We start from the raw sequence: 17,214 nt of genomic DNA, 5'->3' as shown, positions 1-17,214 counted from the left end.
ATATATATAAATCACCCTAAAAATAACACTACTAAATAATTATTTTTATTTTTTTATTATATATATATATATATATATATATATATATATATATATATATATATATATAAAGGAGTTAGCCTGTGTAAAGTAGCTTGAACCCTTTTCCCATGTTCACTTTTACACATACATTGTAGAACTAAATTTGAGAATTGTTAACTTCGAACTAAGAATTTATAATTATTTTTATTATTTTGGTTTTAAACTGTAATGAGCTATTCTTAACAATGAAAGGGTCAATGTTATTTTCTCCCTACCGTGAGGTTCACAAGCGTATGCCTAGGAACAAGACATGTTAAGATCTTAAATTGAATTTTGCAGACCTAAACAAAGAGTGCATAGAGACTTTCTCAATTCATCTTTATTTTCACATTTTCAAATAAGTCATCTTATAACTTTAAGTTGACAAGAAAATAATGCAACATTAACCGTACCAAGGCAACTTCAAAATCAAATGATATATAAACACTGGCTGAAAGTAATACAATCTCAACACCGAGAGTGTGACGATGCATTTCCACACCATAGAAAAACAAACGAAGAAACCCAGTTAACATGACTGTCAGATTACAGAGACACACATCGATCATCCAGGGGGTCTAAGAGCTTGAAGATACTGAAGCTGGAGAAACAACAACAAAAATAAAAAACATCAAGTACTACAGTAGTGCATGAGTTTCTGAATGGGAAGGAAAAATCACTGCAATATTTGTACTGTTGAGCTGAGTTCAGGGTTTAGGGGTCTAGGCTCAGTTTACAATTACTTACTGTGTAATACAACAACAAAACAAAAAAATGCTTTAAAATGCTTCTCATTTGGATGCATTGGGACTCCAGTGCTTAAACACAATGTGTTGTTAATGAATGTGCTACATCAGCCCAATGATTCTTGTACAGATCAGAACCAGTCACCTAAAAGCAGTAAGAATCAGGGAGAAGAAATCAGCACTGAGAAGCAAATCGGCACACTAGTGAGGTCACAAAGTGAGAACAAAATGCTTCAACCGCTGAAAAACAGGTAGAAGAGAGCACACCCAGAGCCTTCCTTCATGGCTGCTCAGTTAATGAACCACTTCATCTTCATCTGCCTGAACCGATCCAATAAATTCACAATATACAGAGAGACATGAAGAAGAGTCTTTCTAAATACACAACATGAAATATGTCATGATGCTATTTAAAACACTTAAAATATTTACTTTTTACTTTTCTCATTGCAGATTTATGCAAACACATGCATGCTTTTTGCCAAAAAAAAAAAAAGTGTCTAACTTTCCAGCAGTAAGACACTTCTTAAATAAAAAAGGAGAAAGAGAGAGAGAAAAAAAGCAGCTAGCTTACAAATATTAAACGAATCTCTCACCTCACACGTTTTGCTAAAACTGGCATAAATTAGGGACCGAAGAAGATAACTGGTCAGTAACATCTAGAATAGGCTCCAAGCCGCAGGTCTCCTTCCACAAACCTTTCAGAATTTTTTTTGGCTAGTTTGCACCCATTTAACAAATTTGTATTACATTTACTTGAAAAAAATTAGTACACAGATTCTTACACCCTAAAATGTCCTGATTGAAAGGAATATTGCACCCTTTAACAAAACCATTCTCATGGAGTTCAGTGTCAAAGAATCAACAGTTCTGAAACAATGTCCTCAAACCTTTTATTTTGAGGGACCAAGGCAAATTTAAACTTACAGAATGTCAATTTCCAGAAAAAAAAAAAAAAAAAAATTAAATAAACTGCTTTATGAAACCTCCATCTTCCCTTCCCAGACATTTCATATTAAACTGACCCATAAGTTATGGGCATTGTATGGTAATTTCCATCTGCATGTCAGTAAAAAGAAAATAAAAATACAAAAAATATGATAATCATACATATGAACGCATGAACCACGATTCAAGTGATCTTGAACAGTGACCCGTCCGATTTAACACCCTCAGAATGAAAAAAGTGATTCCTTCACAGATATTAGACAAAAAAGAAAGAAAAAAAGGGTGTTTTCAATTCATGATATGGTCAGCCAATACACCGTCCTCTATAAAAATAAATAAAATATTTACAAATAAAAGGCAAACCCAGAACATTGACTAATAACCCTGATGCATTTGTATTTGCAGTGACCCAGTGTATGTTAAATGACAGAGGTCTCGCTGTTTGTCTCTCACTCGCAGTAGCACGACGACGACAAAGACATATTACATTCTAATCTGCATTGAAATGCACCCTGTGCAAAAAAAAAAACCTTGATCCAAAAAAATCCCAGCACCTTCCTATAATAATCTGCTCATGCCACTGAGAATTTCCTCATGAACTAAATAGAAAAACAACCAAAACAGGGTTTGTAATGAAATAAATAAGCCTGTAAAGAAAAAAAAAAAAAGCAGTAGGATTTTGTGAGTAAACATTCCTTTTCCAGTCATTCCGACACTTCCTCGTCCGTATGAAAGATTCACCCGTCTCCTCTGAAACTACAAAGTCTCTTCAGTGCTCCAAAGTGTTCGGCTCACACAACATACTGCTTGGAGCTGTAATTGGTTGTGTAGGCCTGCCGGCTGTACTGAAAGTGATCGGTGAGCACTGTGCTCCGACCGTGCTGAAAGTCTGAGCTGTGAGCGAAGGGCCCGGAGCCGTTGGACTGGGGCTTGTCGAATGAAACCATATCCTGTGCTGAAACTGGCAGCAGTTTCTTCTTGGCCTCCTGGTTGGAATCGTATTTCGCCTGGTGAGAAAAGCAATGGTATTTCAAAATTGGATTCCTCTTTTGTGGTTGAAACAGAAAATTCAAGACATGTGCGATTACCTTATTATAGAGGAAGACGCCTAGTATTGCGGTCATCATGCCGATTATGTTGGCGGTGTTGACTGGGTTCCTGAGCATCAGTAGGGATATACTGATGACCATGATCCTCTTTGTTGCGTTGGCCACGGCGTAACTGAGTGGGCTGACTAGGTTCAGCACACTGAAAGCGATCATGTTCTGTGCAAAGTTGCAGAGACCACTAATGAGGAGCAGCACGATCGTCCCTGTCCAGTTGGAAACCTCGGACTGTAGAGGAAAGAGTTGGGTTAAATCATATGAAACCGGTTTAAATATTGCCGAGTTATAATAACTTCATAAGAAAGAATGTACACTACCATTAAAATTACCATTAAGTAAAAAAAAAAAAAAAAAAAAAGGGATTTAAGGAAGTCTATTATGCTCACAAAAACTGAATTTATTTGATGAAAAATGCAGTAAAAACAGTAATATTGTGAAATATTATTACAATTTAAAACAGCTGGTTTCTATTTGAATACATTTTAAAATGTAATTTTTTCTGGTGATGCAAAGCTATATTTTCAGCATCATTCCTCCAGTCTTCAGTGTCACACGATCCTTCAGAAATCAGTCTAATATGCTGATCTGATGCTCAAGAAACATTTCTGATTATTAATGTTAAAAACCATTTTGCTGCTTAATATTTTTGAGTATAACATGGCACTGTTTTTGGTGTTTGGCAAATAAAAAGTTCAAAAGAATGGTTTCTTTGAAAAATATAAATAAGTAAGTCTTTACTGACACTTTTGATAAATTTATTGCAAAATAAAAAAAAAACATTCATTTTTAAATGCCAGTGTATGACCTTTTGGATAACTAAAATGCAGAACATTAGTAGATATATTACATGCACTGCACACAAATACACATGTGTGTGTACACAACTAAAAATATGCACACACACTTATGAATAAAAATAATTAAACTAATTCATCATGTCCAAACAGAACCCATTGTAATTTCATTACATTACATTGGGGCGGACAAACACAACATAACAGTGCCAAAATTCTTCATCTAAAATATTTTTTATTCATTTAGCTACAACAGATGAACTGGCCTTATTTAAAGATAAACAAGATAATATTATTCCTATAAAATCATTAAAACCCTATTTACCAGGTCTCCCTCCATCAGGAAAGAAGAGAGGTCCACTAAAATCCACGTGGGCAGCATAAACATAAGTGCATTGAAGCCCAGGATCTTCAGTAACTGGAGGTGGTGAATCCTTGTGTCCCGCAAGACCTAAAACAACAACAAAAAATCATTTCATACAAGAAGCCATTTCAGACTTTTCCTAACTGACAGAAATCACCTAATAGAAATATGAACCTTTTTGGAGAAGATGTTCTGTAAAGAGAAGCAGAGCGTCGCTGCCAGAGCGCTGATCAATCCAGATGCGTCAAAGGACAGTTCAGTGACCGTGGCCAACAGGACACCTCCAATGATGGGAATCAGAGACACATACACCTGTTCAAAAAGAACCGCAAAAACTCATCAAACAAACAATTCAAGCAATAAGCAATCAGTGACTGACTGACTGAAGACAGACCTTTGTGGTTTGCTTCTCTTTCATGATAATCCGTGACAGCAGAACCACCCAGATGGGCATGGTGGCCTTCACTAGGATGAGGGAATGAAGAGAAGAAGACATGCATTCACTCATTTAATAACATCAGCCTTTAGTGTCACCACATGTCTGTCCGTTTCAGACACCAGGTGCAGTCACATCTCAGTCAAATCCTCAAAAACAACGCTCACACTCTCCTCGCTGATTCTGTCTGAACAGACTCAACTGCATCAGACATAGGGGCATTTTCATTTTTGCATTTGGATTAACTGCGAAACTAAACTATAAACTATCTCTTACCAGTTTTTTTAAGGTCTTAATATGATGATTGTCACATGTTAAGAACAAATTGGATTCTCCGCAGCAGCTCTGTCTGTGTCCTCGCGATATTTTCAGATGCGCTTGTATTAAACTGTATATCGATATAAACCGTATTGTCTCATATCGAATCACTTATAAAGAAAATATTGATATATCGTACAACCTCGATATAGTTTATGAATAACCAAGTCTTACTTGCAGGTGGGAACTCTTAATGATACACAAGTTGCTGATCTGTAACACTGGTATCATTTAAATATCTATAATATATATAGATCAGTGAGCAGAAGGCAAGTCTGTAGAGTATCATAATGAATGATTTTGCATCTTAACCATTGATAAACCACCGACTATTATAAATAAGTGAAAATTAGTCATCACATTATTGAGTTATTTGGGTTTAAGGCTATTTCTGTGTAATGTTTCAGACTTGTGTTTGACTTGGAAGGTTTTTTTGGTTCGCTTGAAAGTAGCATTATTTCCTGGTGTTTGATGACTTCGTTTGAACACAAATGAAAGCGTATTTTTATCTATTATACCATAATAATTATATTTGATTTAAATTATACTGCAGTGAGAAAAAAAAGAGTGTTTTGTAGTTTCTGCACGCCTCTGAAGTAGTCCCAGGTTTGATGAATTACAATTCAATACTATATGACCATGTTCGTTCAAATTATGATTCAAGTTTAATTAAACTGATTATAAAATTGATGGCCAACACAATTCAATTAGTTAAAAATTACAACTATAAAGAGCTCATTAAAAAATTCTGGATAATACATGACATATACTGCTTAAAACAGTTTTAAATAAGAATAAAGTCACATTGTAAGGACACCACTGTCACTGTGTGACTCTTCAAATAATAATTTACTACTAATTCCTAACTTATCTTTCATGCTTTAAAAAAAAAAAATTAACGTTTGTAAGAAAAAAAATTATGTCTTTATGTACAGTTCTACTATTCTTATTCTATGATTGTACATTTGGAAAATAGCCCTTATTTTTATCATCAGGGTTTGACAATAACGTAAACAAAAGGATCTTGAGCTTCCCAAACGAGACTGTCCCTGCGCTGCAGCCACGCAGGTGGATGATGTGGCAGTATTATTAGGAGTGCGGAAGTGACGTACTTCGTTAAAAAAGTGTAGTGTTATCAAAACTCGTACGTAGAAAAATGACCCGAGTGAGTCATTAAATCCAGATTACGATTTGTTTCCTAATGTTTGGCTTAAAGTGGAAGTTTAAATGGGAAACGCAGTTTGAATTCAAAGCTGAGATTTGTGGCTAACGACAGACGATAACGATCATTATAAATGAATAACCTTCGGCGATTCAAACTCGATTAGACGAGCTGAACCGAGCTAAACCGAGCCGAACTAAACCGAACATATTCAAGCAGGCTGGGTCTCGAAGAAAAGGCCTGTAACATAAAGTGGCTAAACCGAGAGGGTCCAGATACTCACCCGTGTGCGCGTACGACACCGGGACCTTCCATATGCTGAAATGGGCCGAGACCGAGGCAAAGTACTTCCCGAAGGCGAGCGGCAGAATGAACCAGCGGTAGTAGCGGGCCGGTAACTCCGTCCGCGGGACGCCCCAGGCTCGCAGCAGCGGCGGGAGAAACACGATGATGGAGACTATATGAAAGAGAGACACCGTGACGGGATAGGGGAAGCTGTTGAGGATGATTTTATTTATCACGTTGCCGCCAGAGCTGACGGTGTACCAGAACAGACACAGCACCGCGATCCGGATTCCCTCCCGCGCCGGCGGACGCTGCTCCACCGCGGCCATCTTTCAGCGCAGAGTCGCGAGTCGACGCGACCAGCGACACTGGAGGAGTCGCTGGAGGAAGAGTCACGTGACGCTGCGAGGCCACGCCCCCATAGAAATCACCATGGTGACCAGCTGAGAGAGTTCAGATTCAGGAGAAAGGTGTGCTGTTTGTGTTCAGATCGGGTTCACGTCATTACGTAAACACAGTTACGTTGAAAATCAATTTAATGGCGCAACGCTAAGTATTTTGCCACCACAGTTATTAAAAACATAAGTTTTTTCTGAATTCTGAAGGCTTACGCTGTCTGAAGGAGATCCAGTCTAATGCATTATAGTTATAAAGTAACTGCACTTATTAATTTTGTGTTAAACTGTAAAGTTAGATCCTGTTTTTAATAAAGAAATAAATAAATGTATAGGGGACCAAACCTGTTCTCTTGCAAAATTACAGTATTAATTCATTAATTTATTTATTTGGTTTTGTTTTGTTTTAACCCCTTCTCTTTTCTCCATCACAAAAAGTTTCCCAGCAAACTGACACAACATATTTATTAGGGTTTTCACAAAAGTATTTTTTTCTCCCACCTAATAGCTTTTTTCATATCACCAAGTCCCTTTAAGAGCCCCGGTGAATACAAAATATATAATATAAAATAATAATCTTAATTATTTAGACCCTAATACTATATAAAGATTATAAAAAGTAAGTCGCATACAACATAACAGGGTGTTTAGATTTTTTAAATCTAGTAACTTCCGCCATCTACAGGAGACATCGAGGCACTTCAGGGACATTCTTGTTGATTTGAAGTGAATATAATAAGAGGGGTGCCAACCCTGGTCCTGGAGATCTACCTCCTGCAGAGCAAAATACCTTAAGTGCACAGTATTTGCTTCTTATCTAAATTTTTTATTGACTCCACTTCAAAAAGTCTCCTCCAATAAAAGTTGCTCTGAAGACATCGCATTAAAAAAAAGGAAAAACCTGGATTTGGGGTAAACAGTAGGTCTAAATAAGATATAAACCTATGCAATTCATACGGGAAATCATGTATGAAATCATATTTTAAACCTATATTTTACATTTAAACATATATAATTATTTTGTAACTCACAATTCCGAGTTTAGGGCATGCAGTTCAGATTTTTCTTCAGAACAGTTAGGTGGCATATAAACGTGAAATTGCAAGTGAAAGAAAAGTCTGACTTGTGAGATATAAACTGGAAATTAACTTTTTTTTTTACTCTTTAATACGATGTCTTCCATAGACTGCATCTGTCATTTTCTGCCACCCCCACACTACCCCTACCCCTAAATCTGACCCATCAGAAAGCTTTCAAACAAAACATTTTAGTATGTTTTTTTTAAGCCATTTGATCTGTGAGGACACAGTGTCCTTGTAAACATAGGCTAATATACTGAAAATGTAAATTGTCAAATATTTATTATTATTATTTATTTGTATTATTGTTATTGTTCATTTTTGTGTGACTCCTGATACATTAAAATGTTTAAAAAGAAAGAAAACAGAGATGAATGTCACTCTTTTCTGGTACTAGGAATCACACAAGTTTGATTACATGCCATTAACTGCATGATTTTTACACTCATGCTTGAGATCACCATTGACAAGCTACTAATAAATAGAATGTAGAAACTTGGCTTTTAAAGACACTGGACTGTAAAGCTGCTCTGCAATGATTTGTGTCGTGAAAAGCGCAACACAAATTAACTCGAACTGAATTGAACCGAATTTTCCCTCCACAGGGTTGTGTTTGAAAGATGCACCTCCCGCTGACCGTTATTGTTCTTAGATACTGTTGCTAACAACCAGTACCGCCGCTCCCTATACGCAGAGTATGCAGTCAGAGGGGATACCATCCCAGTTGCTCAAAAAAAAAAAACACCTTATGTGTGTGTGTGTGTATATATATATATATATATATATATATATATATATATGTATATGTATGTGTGTGTGTGTGTGTGAGAGAGAGAGAGAGTGTGTGTGTAAAATATCATGGCAATTATTTATTTATTTATTTTATCTTACTTTAATTTTATATTACATGTTCACTTTAATGAACAGATGAAGATAAACAGCCAGCTCAAGAAAGATATTGAGGTACTACACATGAGTTCCCGATTCCAGCAGCTGTATCACAAACTGGAGAAGGTTGTGGATTCCGGGCAGCTCTGGAGTGTTGTGTATAATGAGTTTGATACTTCATTGGAACAGATTTGGAGAAATTTGGCCTCACATTCCTTGCTCAGCAATGGATCCACTGAACTGAATGGGTGCCGTCAGAATGAGAATCCAAACAGTTTATAAAAACATCACAAGTCAACCACATGACTCTAGTTAGCATCTTGTAAAGTAAAAAGCTATGTGTTTGTAAGTAATAAACCATCATAAAGACCTTTTAGCTTTAAACCATCACTTCTAGCCAAAATCATTAAGTGAAAAAGTCCATCCACTCTTGTTTTTATCAGCTGTTCAGACTCTCATTCTGACGGTACCCATTCACTACAGAGGATCGTAGCATGTAATGCTAAATTTCTCTAAATCTGGTTTGATGAAGAAATAAACTTTATCCTGATTGAGGAAGTTGAGTCAGTTTTCAGCAGTTTTTCATTTTGGGGGGAATCCATTCCTTTAAAACAAGTGCTTATGTCTTTCAGGTACTTCAAGAGATTCGTAAGGATATTGCTGAAGTTGTCGACAAATCAGCCACAGCTTATGATGCGAAGTGAGATACTTTGAGATTTGTCAGTGTTGCCACAATCACAAAAAACCTGGAAATATCAGCACATTTTGCCAAGATTTCCAGGCCATGAAACTAGAGTTGAATTGAAATGTATTAATAAAAAGTGTGTAAACACTGCATAAAATCATGTGTTGGACAACATGAAATGGGATTTACACTCCACAAAGTTCATGCAGTGTTATCAGTTATCATGGTATTATAAATAGCTCTTCTCATTAAGTCCATTAAACATTTGAAGTTTTAGTTATCTGTGTGCAATGCATTTCAGAGTGGATGCTCAGACCAAACCATCCATGATAAAGGAGAAGAGAGAGCCTCCATGGAGAACGGGAAAAGAACCAGACGCAGACAGGGTCAGAGAACAGTAATTGCAATGACTGATCATAAATCAAAATGTATTCTAGCTGAGAAGTTAACAAAGTGTTCTGCTGGCAGAGATGAAGGAGCAGAGGAAGGCAGATGGTGGAGAAGAGACACCTGACTCTGAAGAAGGCTTTCCAGCAGATTCAAGAACTGACTGGAGAAGAGCATTTGGGGAAGCTGCTTACAAGATTCATTCAGGGTGAGCTTTGTGTTTTCTGTTTTGTGTTAACAAAAGATTGCAGTGTGTCATGCTACGACTGATTGTGTTTTTTTTTAACAGTTGAAGAAAGTAACTTTGCTCTGTTTAACTATGTGAATGAACAGAATGCAGAAGCTGAGAGTCTGAGAGAGGAGATCCAACAGGTCAGTGTCAATGTTTCTCATGCTTTTTTAAATATTATATTTTAATGAACAGGAACAGATTTGAATAATTTTAGTTAAACAATAACAACACTGAAAATTATAAACAAAAGCTTATGCCAACCCAGGCCAGTGAACTGCTCATCATTCAAGCCTTCATTAAATCTGAGGTACTGAGAAGACTCCATTCACTCCAGTAAACATTTAAATGTGGCACATCATGAAAATCTGAATTTTTCTCTGTATAAGTGCCATAATTGGCTCGCATCTACCAACCCCAAAAACTTGGAAAAGAACAACCCAGTATTTGTAATTTTTTTTTTGGTAAGCCTTTCTCTGCAAGCTTGTGAAAAATGAGCCGCTCAGACTTCGCTCCCCGCTGTGATGTAGAAAGGGGATATACAGCCTCTGAGGAGACAAGAGAGTAGTATTGATTTATTTAATGTATATTACACTGCTGCCACACAAATCTAATATAAGCATGTGATTTCTTTCCTGGCTGTCTACCTTCACAGACCGGTAACAGACTGTATTTGTAATGCATTTGTGTTTTTAGCATAAACTTGTGTGTACTTTATGGTTCAAGTGCAATAAGAGATGAAAGAGAGCTATGTTTAGTTACTCACATGTCGTGTGACAGCTGCTTTCTGTGTGTGTGCCTCAGATGTGATCAACTAATATGGTTAAAATGCATGATTTCAGCACAACAGACATGATAATAAAAACCAAACAGATGTTTTTTTAGCAGAGTATCTGAGGTATGAACTGTAAAGGCACAGCCCTATTCTGGAAAGAGGGGGCGGGGAGCAGTAGCTCATTTGAATTTAAAGAGACATGCACGGAAACAGCCTGTTTGTGCTTCCTCTCAATATAGGCATTTTCAAAATGATATGTGGGGCATTTTGATCAGCGTAGCGTTTGTTTGTCATTCTGGCAAATCTGAGTTGTACGCAGATGGCATACGCTCTTCTGTATCAGCCGCACCACAAGGATACGTTTTTTTTATGTGTATTTACGCTTTGGTTTGAAAGCAAACAGCGCATCTGCGGAACGAAAAAAGTCATTTGAAATCACAAAATTGCTGTTTTTCCTGTACTTTTACAGCTTTTGCTGAGTATTTGAAAACCATTAGAACATTTTTCCAAACCTTTGACCAGAACTGTAAATTTAATGTAAATCTCACATGTTGACAGCTCTGACCTGGAAGTGGACGTTTCTTTCGGGGTCAGAAACCAGACGTTCAGACACATGAAACGATCGCTCAGTCACCCATTACTAAGAGCAGCATCTCACTTATTAAGCCACACAGGCACAAGATATGGAGATATTACACATAAAATTTGAAAAAAATGTGACTTTAATACGTGCTTCTGGTCTTATTGTGCCTGATTCAGACATGACTATGAGGCAGAGGACACTTCTCTGATAGATGAGGTGGATCGACCTTTGACCTGCGAAGAACTCTGTCAGTACATTATGATGAAGAGTGTAAGGAACACAGAAGAGCTCTTTCTTATTCTGATTTACCCATTAAACTACAGATGCATCACATTTGCAGGACCAGCATGAAGATGAATCTCTGAGTGAAAACCCCTGACAGCAGCACCTCGCTGGAGGCTTAAGACACAATCTGCTCTTCTGGTTATTATTTTATTCTGTGCTCAGTCTCTAATGCTTGAAGGATTTGTGTCTCTTTGAAATAAATAACAATTCCTCAATTCCTGTTTCCTTTAAAGATCTCAAAATTGCATATGGCAGAGGAATTCACACAGATTTTTAGCCTGGAGATTCTCTAACAGTAGTGTATTATGTTCGATTTTCTGCAGCTCAGGGTCTAGTACATGTCTTTTAGTTATATTCTGTGCAGTGTGTGTGTTCAACTGTTTCTGGGTCATTACATTGAGGTTTAGCTGTCCTGAAACTCGACCCCTTGTTGCAAAAAGTTTTGTGGCCCACTGGGTTACCATGGAAACTCCCCCATTTTTTTTATCACAGCCAAAGGTCATTTTCTCATACTAGCAACAGCTTGCTCTCACCCACTCACAAGGACCGCCCACACTGCAAAAATCGGCCAATCAGTAATCACGCTGACCAAAAACGAAAACAGTGACTGCTTTATTATCATGCCATCTTATCTCATCGTTCCTCTCGTTTTTCTTCTCTCTTCTCTTTTCAAAACTAGAATTTAAGCCGTTAGTAATGTTTGCAAATACACTGCGATTACTGATTTTTGAATTTATCGACTAAAATCTAAATTGATTCTTTCATTCAACAAAGTCACATTCAACTGATGAAAAGTGACAGTAAATACATTTATAATGTTACAAAGGATGTCTGTTTCAAATAAATGCTTTTAATTTAACTTTCTGTTAAGCAAAGTATTGTCAAAAAAAAAAAATCTATTGTGGATTCCACACACAAAAAAATTAAGCAGAAAAAAAACTTTTCTACATTGATAATAATTATTAATCATTACTAACAATTGAGCACCAGTAGTAACTGATAATAACTGAGCAGGATATCAGCATATTAGAATGATTTCTGAAAGCTAATGTGACTGAAGACTGGAACATTACAACAGGAAGTAGTTATTTGTAATTATATATTTAGCAGTATTACTGTTTTCACTGTATTTTGGATTAAATAAATGCAGCTTTGGTGAAAATAAATATTAATTGCAAACTTTTGACTAATGTACATGGTGGTTTTATATGTTCATTTTAGATTTCTTGCTGACAATGAAGTTATTGTCTCATTGCTTTCAAACTACTATACTAATAATTATTTTGCCGCACCAGTGCAATGGAGCACGAAGAACAGAGAAGCAGAACAAAAACACACAGGACATGGTTGTGACTCCACAACATGCCTCTAAAAACTCTGTCTGTAATCTATGCACACATAAGGCATAATGTTAAATTTCCTCCCATCCCTGTATGGATCCAGAGTGATGGACTGAGTCCAGTCATACCAGATATTCTGGTCATCGTAACAGCCATTCACACCATGCCATCGCTGACTCCGTAACCTGACAAGGTCTCGCTCGGTGACCTCTCGGCTGACCCCTGGAAGGTCTGTCACAGGGAACGCTGGTATAAACCCATGAGGTGTTCTGCACTCCTTGGAGTTCTTCTTTATTTGTTGCTTGATGCTCTCACCCACAGAAAAGCTCATCGTTGACTTCTCTGAAATCAGTAAGCTGTTCTGAATCATCTTACTTTGAGGCATCTCTCTCCAGTTTGTCTGTTGGATTGATCGAAGGCTGTTTTTCAAATCCTGGATTCCACTTCCTGTTGATCTCTTGCATTCTTCTGTAAATGTTATGCTTGATACAGGTTTGATTTTTTGAGAATGAGTGCTGTATGCTAGTTTGCCCGCTTGCAGTTGTGCCGCTTTGGTACCGTCCTCTCCATCGAGTTTGACGGTGTGACTGTTTTGCTGTTTCTTCCTCGTCTTTTCCTCACAGCCCTTTATGTTTGTGTCTGTCACTGTGCTGGAGACCTCATCGAGATCACTGTTTAGTGAGGCAGGTTTGAGTATGTTGAGGAGGTCTGAAGGCTGTTGTAGCTTTATGGATGAATCCTGGATGGATGGATTTGGTAGATCAGAGGTGATGGAAGTGGATTGTGCTGGTTCCTTGGCCACCAAAAAGTGCTTTTCGTTGCTGTGACTGACAGAGGCGGTGTTTCTTTCCAACTTGTGCTGGTCTTTGATAATGGTATTTAGGGAATGATGACTGGACAGAGATGTTCTCCAGCTTGTGGACTGTTGTAAATGCTGGATGGACGAGGAATATGGTTTGATTGCACGGACGGGTATTTTACTCTTTCTAAAACTGTTTGGATATTTAATGGTTTTATCTGGTACAGAACCAGTCCTCTCACCCGTGGTACTGTGAAAAAGAGTTCTGCTGTCATTTTCAGGAAGGGTTTGTGTTGACCCAGGAATGCATTCAGCGGAAGTCAAATTGTCTGCAAAACTAGAGAGCTCTTTGGCTGTGACTTCGTGTACTTCAACCAGCCCCTGCCAACGTCTTATAAGATTTTTTAAACGTTTAACAAGATCTTCATCTGTGATCCTTTTTCTGACATCATTGATCAACTTTCCAAGCCTGGTTTCCTAAAATACAACAAAAACAAATAATTTCTTTATTTTTCTATATATATTTTTTTTTTATATAAATTAATGCATTAAACAGAAGCTGCCCTGTGTGTGTGTGTGTGTGTGTGTGTGTGTGTGTGTGCGTGTATGTATTTTTATTTTCATTCTATGGAAGTCAATGGGAATCAACACTCTTCCAAGTTTCTTCTTTCGCATTCAGCAGAAGAAAGAAACTCAAACAGGTTTGAAACAACTTGAGGGTGAGTAAATTACGCTTTTTCTTTTTGGCTGAACCATCCTTGTAATTCACATTTTCAGTGTGACACTATAACACAGTTATTGGGATAAATTTAATGTAAATATGGTTTAGTTAGTATCTTACCACTAAAACCTCTTTAGTCATGGGGTATTTTTCCAGGCAGCAAATCACATCCAGCACAGCCATTGTGTTCTGGATCTGCTGACAGGTAGAAGTTAAGCTCATGTCACTTCCATGCTTTCATATTATTCTCTGTGCATTAAAAAATCTACAACGGTGAATGCTCAGCGAGTCACTTCCTGTCTCTTTTTCTAAAGCTGGTCAAACTCATGAAAGTAGATGGGCCTCATCTATTTGAATCTGCTCTCACATGTGCACCTGCAGCAGTGACTCTTTCAGATCAACAGTTGGGCTTGCAAATGCAAATCTGACATGCTTGCATACTCATTTCAATAAAAATCTGTGAAAAAAAAAAACGTCCCTAGGGAGTTGAATAATAAAAATGAACCTCACCACTGTGGGACTGAGCAAACCAGTAGATTAAAAAGACTAATTAAGCAATTAAAAATTCTCGATTATGGGATATATATTACATAGACAAAGGCAAAACGGATATTAATAAAAAAAAAAATTGATCAAGAATACATAATACAGTCAAAAGAATTTGAAAAACTCCAAATATTGCTTTCCTAATATTCTCAACACAAAGCAAGCACATAAAGTGCTGAAAGAATGGATAATTTAATAATTTATTGAAGTGATAGTAACTGCTAATGATGTACACACAGCATAAGTACAAAACCACAAAAGACTGTAGTCATTACTTTGGTCTATAACTCAGCTTTTACTCACACTATTTTGACCATCGATGGCCTGAAGGAGCTGCTCTTTGAGTTGATGAGGTCTTGACGAAGCTCTTTTCATTGTCTTTGAAAAACATCCACTGAAAGACTCGCTGCATCAGGAACACATACTTACACAACTCTTCAGACATGCACACGTCTCTCATATGAAACCACTTTACTGCCAGCCCCATATGAGCTCAGCTATCCGTGTCCATGCATGCGGTCAAACGAACAAATCGTCTCTAAAAGGGTCCTACAGGTGCAATCCTGTTTTCACATAGGCTTTCAGAGAATTACAACCACATGTGAATCCAAGAAACTACGCTTCAGCAGTTTTTAGGGTTATACACACACCATTTTTATGAACTCACAGACTACACAGAAGTTCATTTTTGACATATTGTAACTCCGTGGTCTTTGTATCTGTTTCAACAAGTTCAAATGTTTTGTTTCTGCCCATTGACACAGTTCTACTGTGCAGTTGGGACAAATCACACAACGTTCAACAACTAAACTTCCTCTATCTTTGTTAATCAGCTATCTTTGTGCGCATTTATAAGCACTTATACCATGGTCTGTCTGAGTACCAGATTCTGATTGGCTGGCAGATATGCATTAAAACAGTTTAATGCACAGGCATCAAGTAAATTCAATCAATGTTTTATATTAATGCACTGCTTTAATTGATGCACACACACACTCCACGTCTGGTAATAAAATATTTTAATACACACCTAGCAGTGCATTATCCCTTACTTGAGCTAGTGTTAAAATTACTGACTGCGATACCATTCGATCTGTTCTTTTCCCGCTAACATTTGAGCGATGTTGACTGTTGAGCAGATTCTCACAGTGCTGATTGGTCATTGTGTTCATCTACTCAACATATGACTGTGATTGGCTAAAATGATCACAAGCTAAACTTAGCAACTTTTAAGACTACCCTAGCAACTTTTTCTTCCAGAAGCACCAAGCAATACACTTTTGTCATATTCCAAATATATCACGGTCTTTTAGAATCGAAACTTTTCATAATCTTGACAAAATACATATCGTTGGAAAGGTCTGATGAGTCTCAAGATTCCATATTTGGTGGACAGAAAAATGCATCCAAAAAATTCAATGGAGTTTGAATGGCACCCGGTGGCTGTTTGTGGTATAACGCCTAAACAAATTAGCATTTTTTTAATATCAAATTCTAATTTTTAACACAACTTATTTAGACATATGGCTTTAATTTTATAGCAATGTTTGATTAAAACATATTTTATATAATATGTATTTTATATAAAATAATAAAAATAGTACAGTAATTTTCACTATAGTAAGTGTAAACTTCTTTAACTTTTTTTATGCTTTCATTTTTTGAAATGATTTAAATTCTGCAATAATCTGCAGATTGTTTTCTTTAAAAAGAGACCAACCTTTGGTCTGTAATCAAAAGCGTCTATGTTCAAAAATGGGGGGGACAGTTAAAGGGTTACGCAACTTTTGATAATTGACTCATAAAGGTACACATTTTCCATCTAAATTTCACAAAAAGAGGAAAAAAAAAGATGCCTAGCAGTACATACATCACATTAATTAATTTGCAAATGTTCAATTTGATCATTGATGATGCACCTTGTTAGTAGATTGTACCTGTGATCAGGGACGCTGCACAAGATCCCGGGCCCTATTCATTAATAAGCAGCGTGTATGCACGTTATTATTTATTAAACGTATATAATTAAATGACGTGGTGCTGGACGGGAAAATGCGAACAGCGCCGGACTGAAACTAGCAAACACACTTGTGCTGCACCTTGCGTCGCATTGTGCCGGGTGTATAACAGGACCCTTTATAAAAGTTTACTCGTCCACACCCCCTTAAAACTGCTCATTCAAACATGCCCCCACATGTCTATGTCAGGATGTGGGAAGATTTGCATAACATCACCCAAATGTTCACGCAAAGAAAGGAGTAACTGATTCTCGCTGTTGCCGAG

The 17,214-nt window shown here is 37.1% G+C and overlaps 2 protein-coding genes across 2 annotated transcripts; both read right to left on the bottom strand.

The window, feature by feature from the left end:
* Positions 1-382: 382 nt before the first annotated feature.
* Positions 383-6,913, bottom strand: slc35e1 (solute carrier family 35 member E1). Its single transcript, XM_026242525.1, has 6 exons — positions 6,218-6,913; positions 4,413-4,483; positions 4,193-4,330; positions 3,980-4,105; positions 2,843-3,088; positions 383-2,761 (listed from the first exon to the last, which is right to left on the bottom strand). The coding sequence occupies exons 1-6, from the start codon at positions 6,546-6,548 to the stop codon at positions 2,546-2,548; spliced, it is 1,128 nt and encodes a 375-aa protein (XP_026098310.1). The 5' UTR covers positions 6,549-6,913; the 3' UTR covers positions 383-2,545.
* A 4,954-nt stretch (positions 6,914-11,867) lies between these two features.
* LOC113069424 (mediator of RNA polymerase II transcription subunit 26-like) lies at positions 11,868-16,375 on the bottom strand. Its single transcript, XM_026242523.1, has 3 exons — positions 15,235-16,375; positions 14,506-14,580; positions 11,868-14,141 (listed from the first exon to the last, which is right to left on the bottom strand). Exons 1-3 carry the CDS (start codon positions 15,304-15,306, stop codon positions 12,894-12,896), a joined length of 1,395 nt encoding a protein of 464 aa, XP_026098308.1. The 5' UTR covers positions 15,307-16,375; the 3' UTR covers positions 11,868-12,893.
* Positions 16,376-17,214: the final 839 nt, after the last annotated feature.

This window comes from Carassius auratus, unplaced genomic scaffold, assembly GCF_003368295.1.
Source record: "Carassius auratus strain Wakin unplaced genomic scaffold, ASM336829v1 scaf_tig00001591, whole genome shotgun sequence".
In the NCBI taxonomy this organism is placed as follows: domain Eukaryota; kingdom Metazoa; phylum Chordata; class Actinopteri; order Cypriniformes; family Cyprinidae; genus Carassius; species Carassius auratus.
Note: the sequence above shows the minus strand (reverse complement) of the source record. Positions and strands in the feature narration are given on the sequence as shown.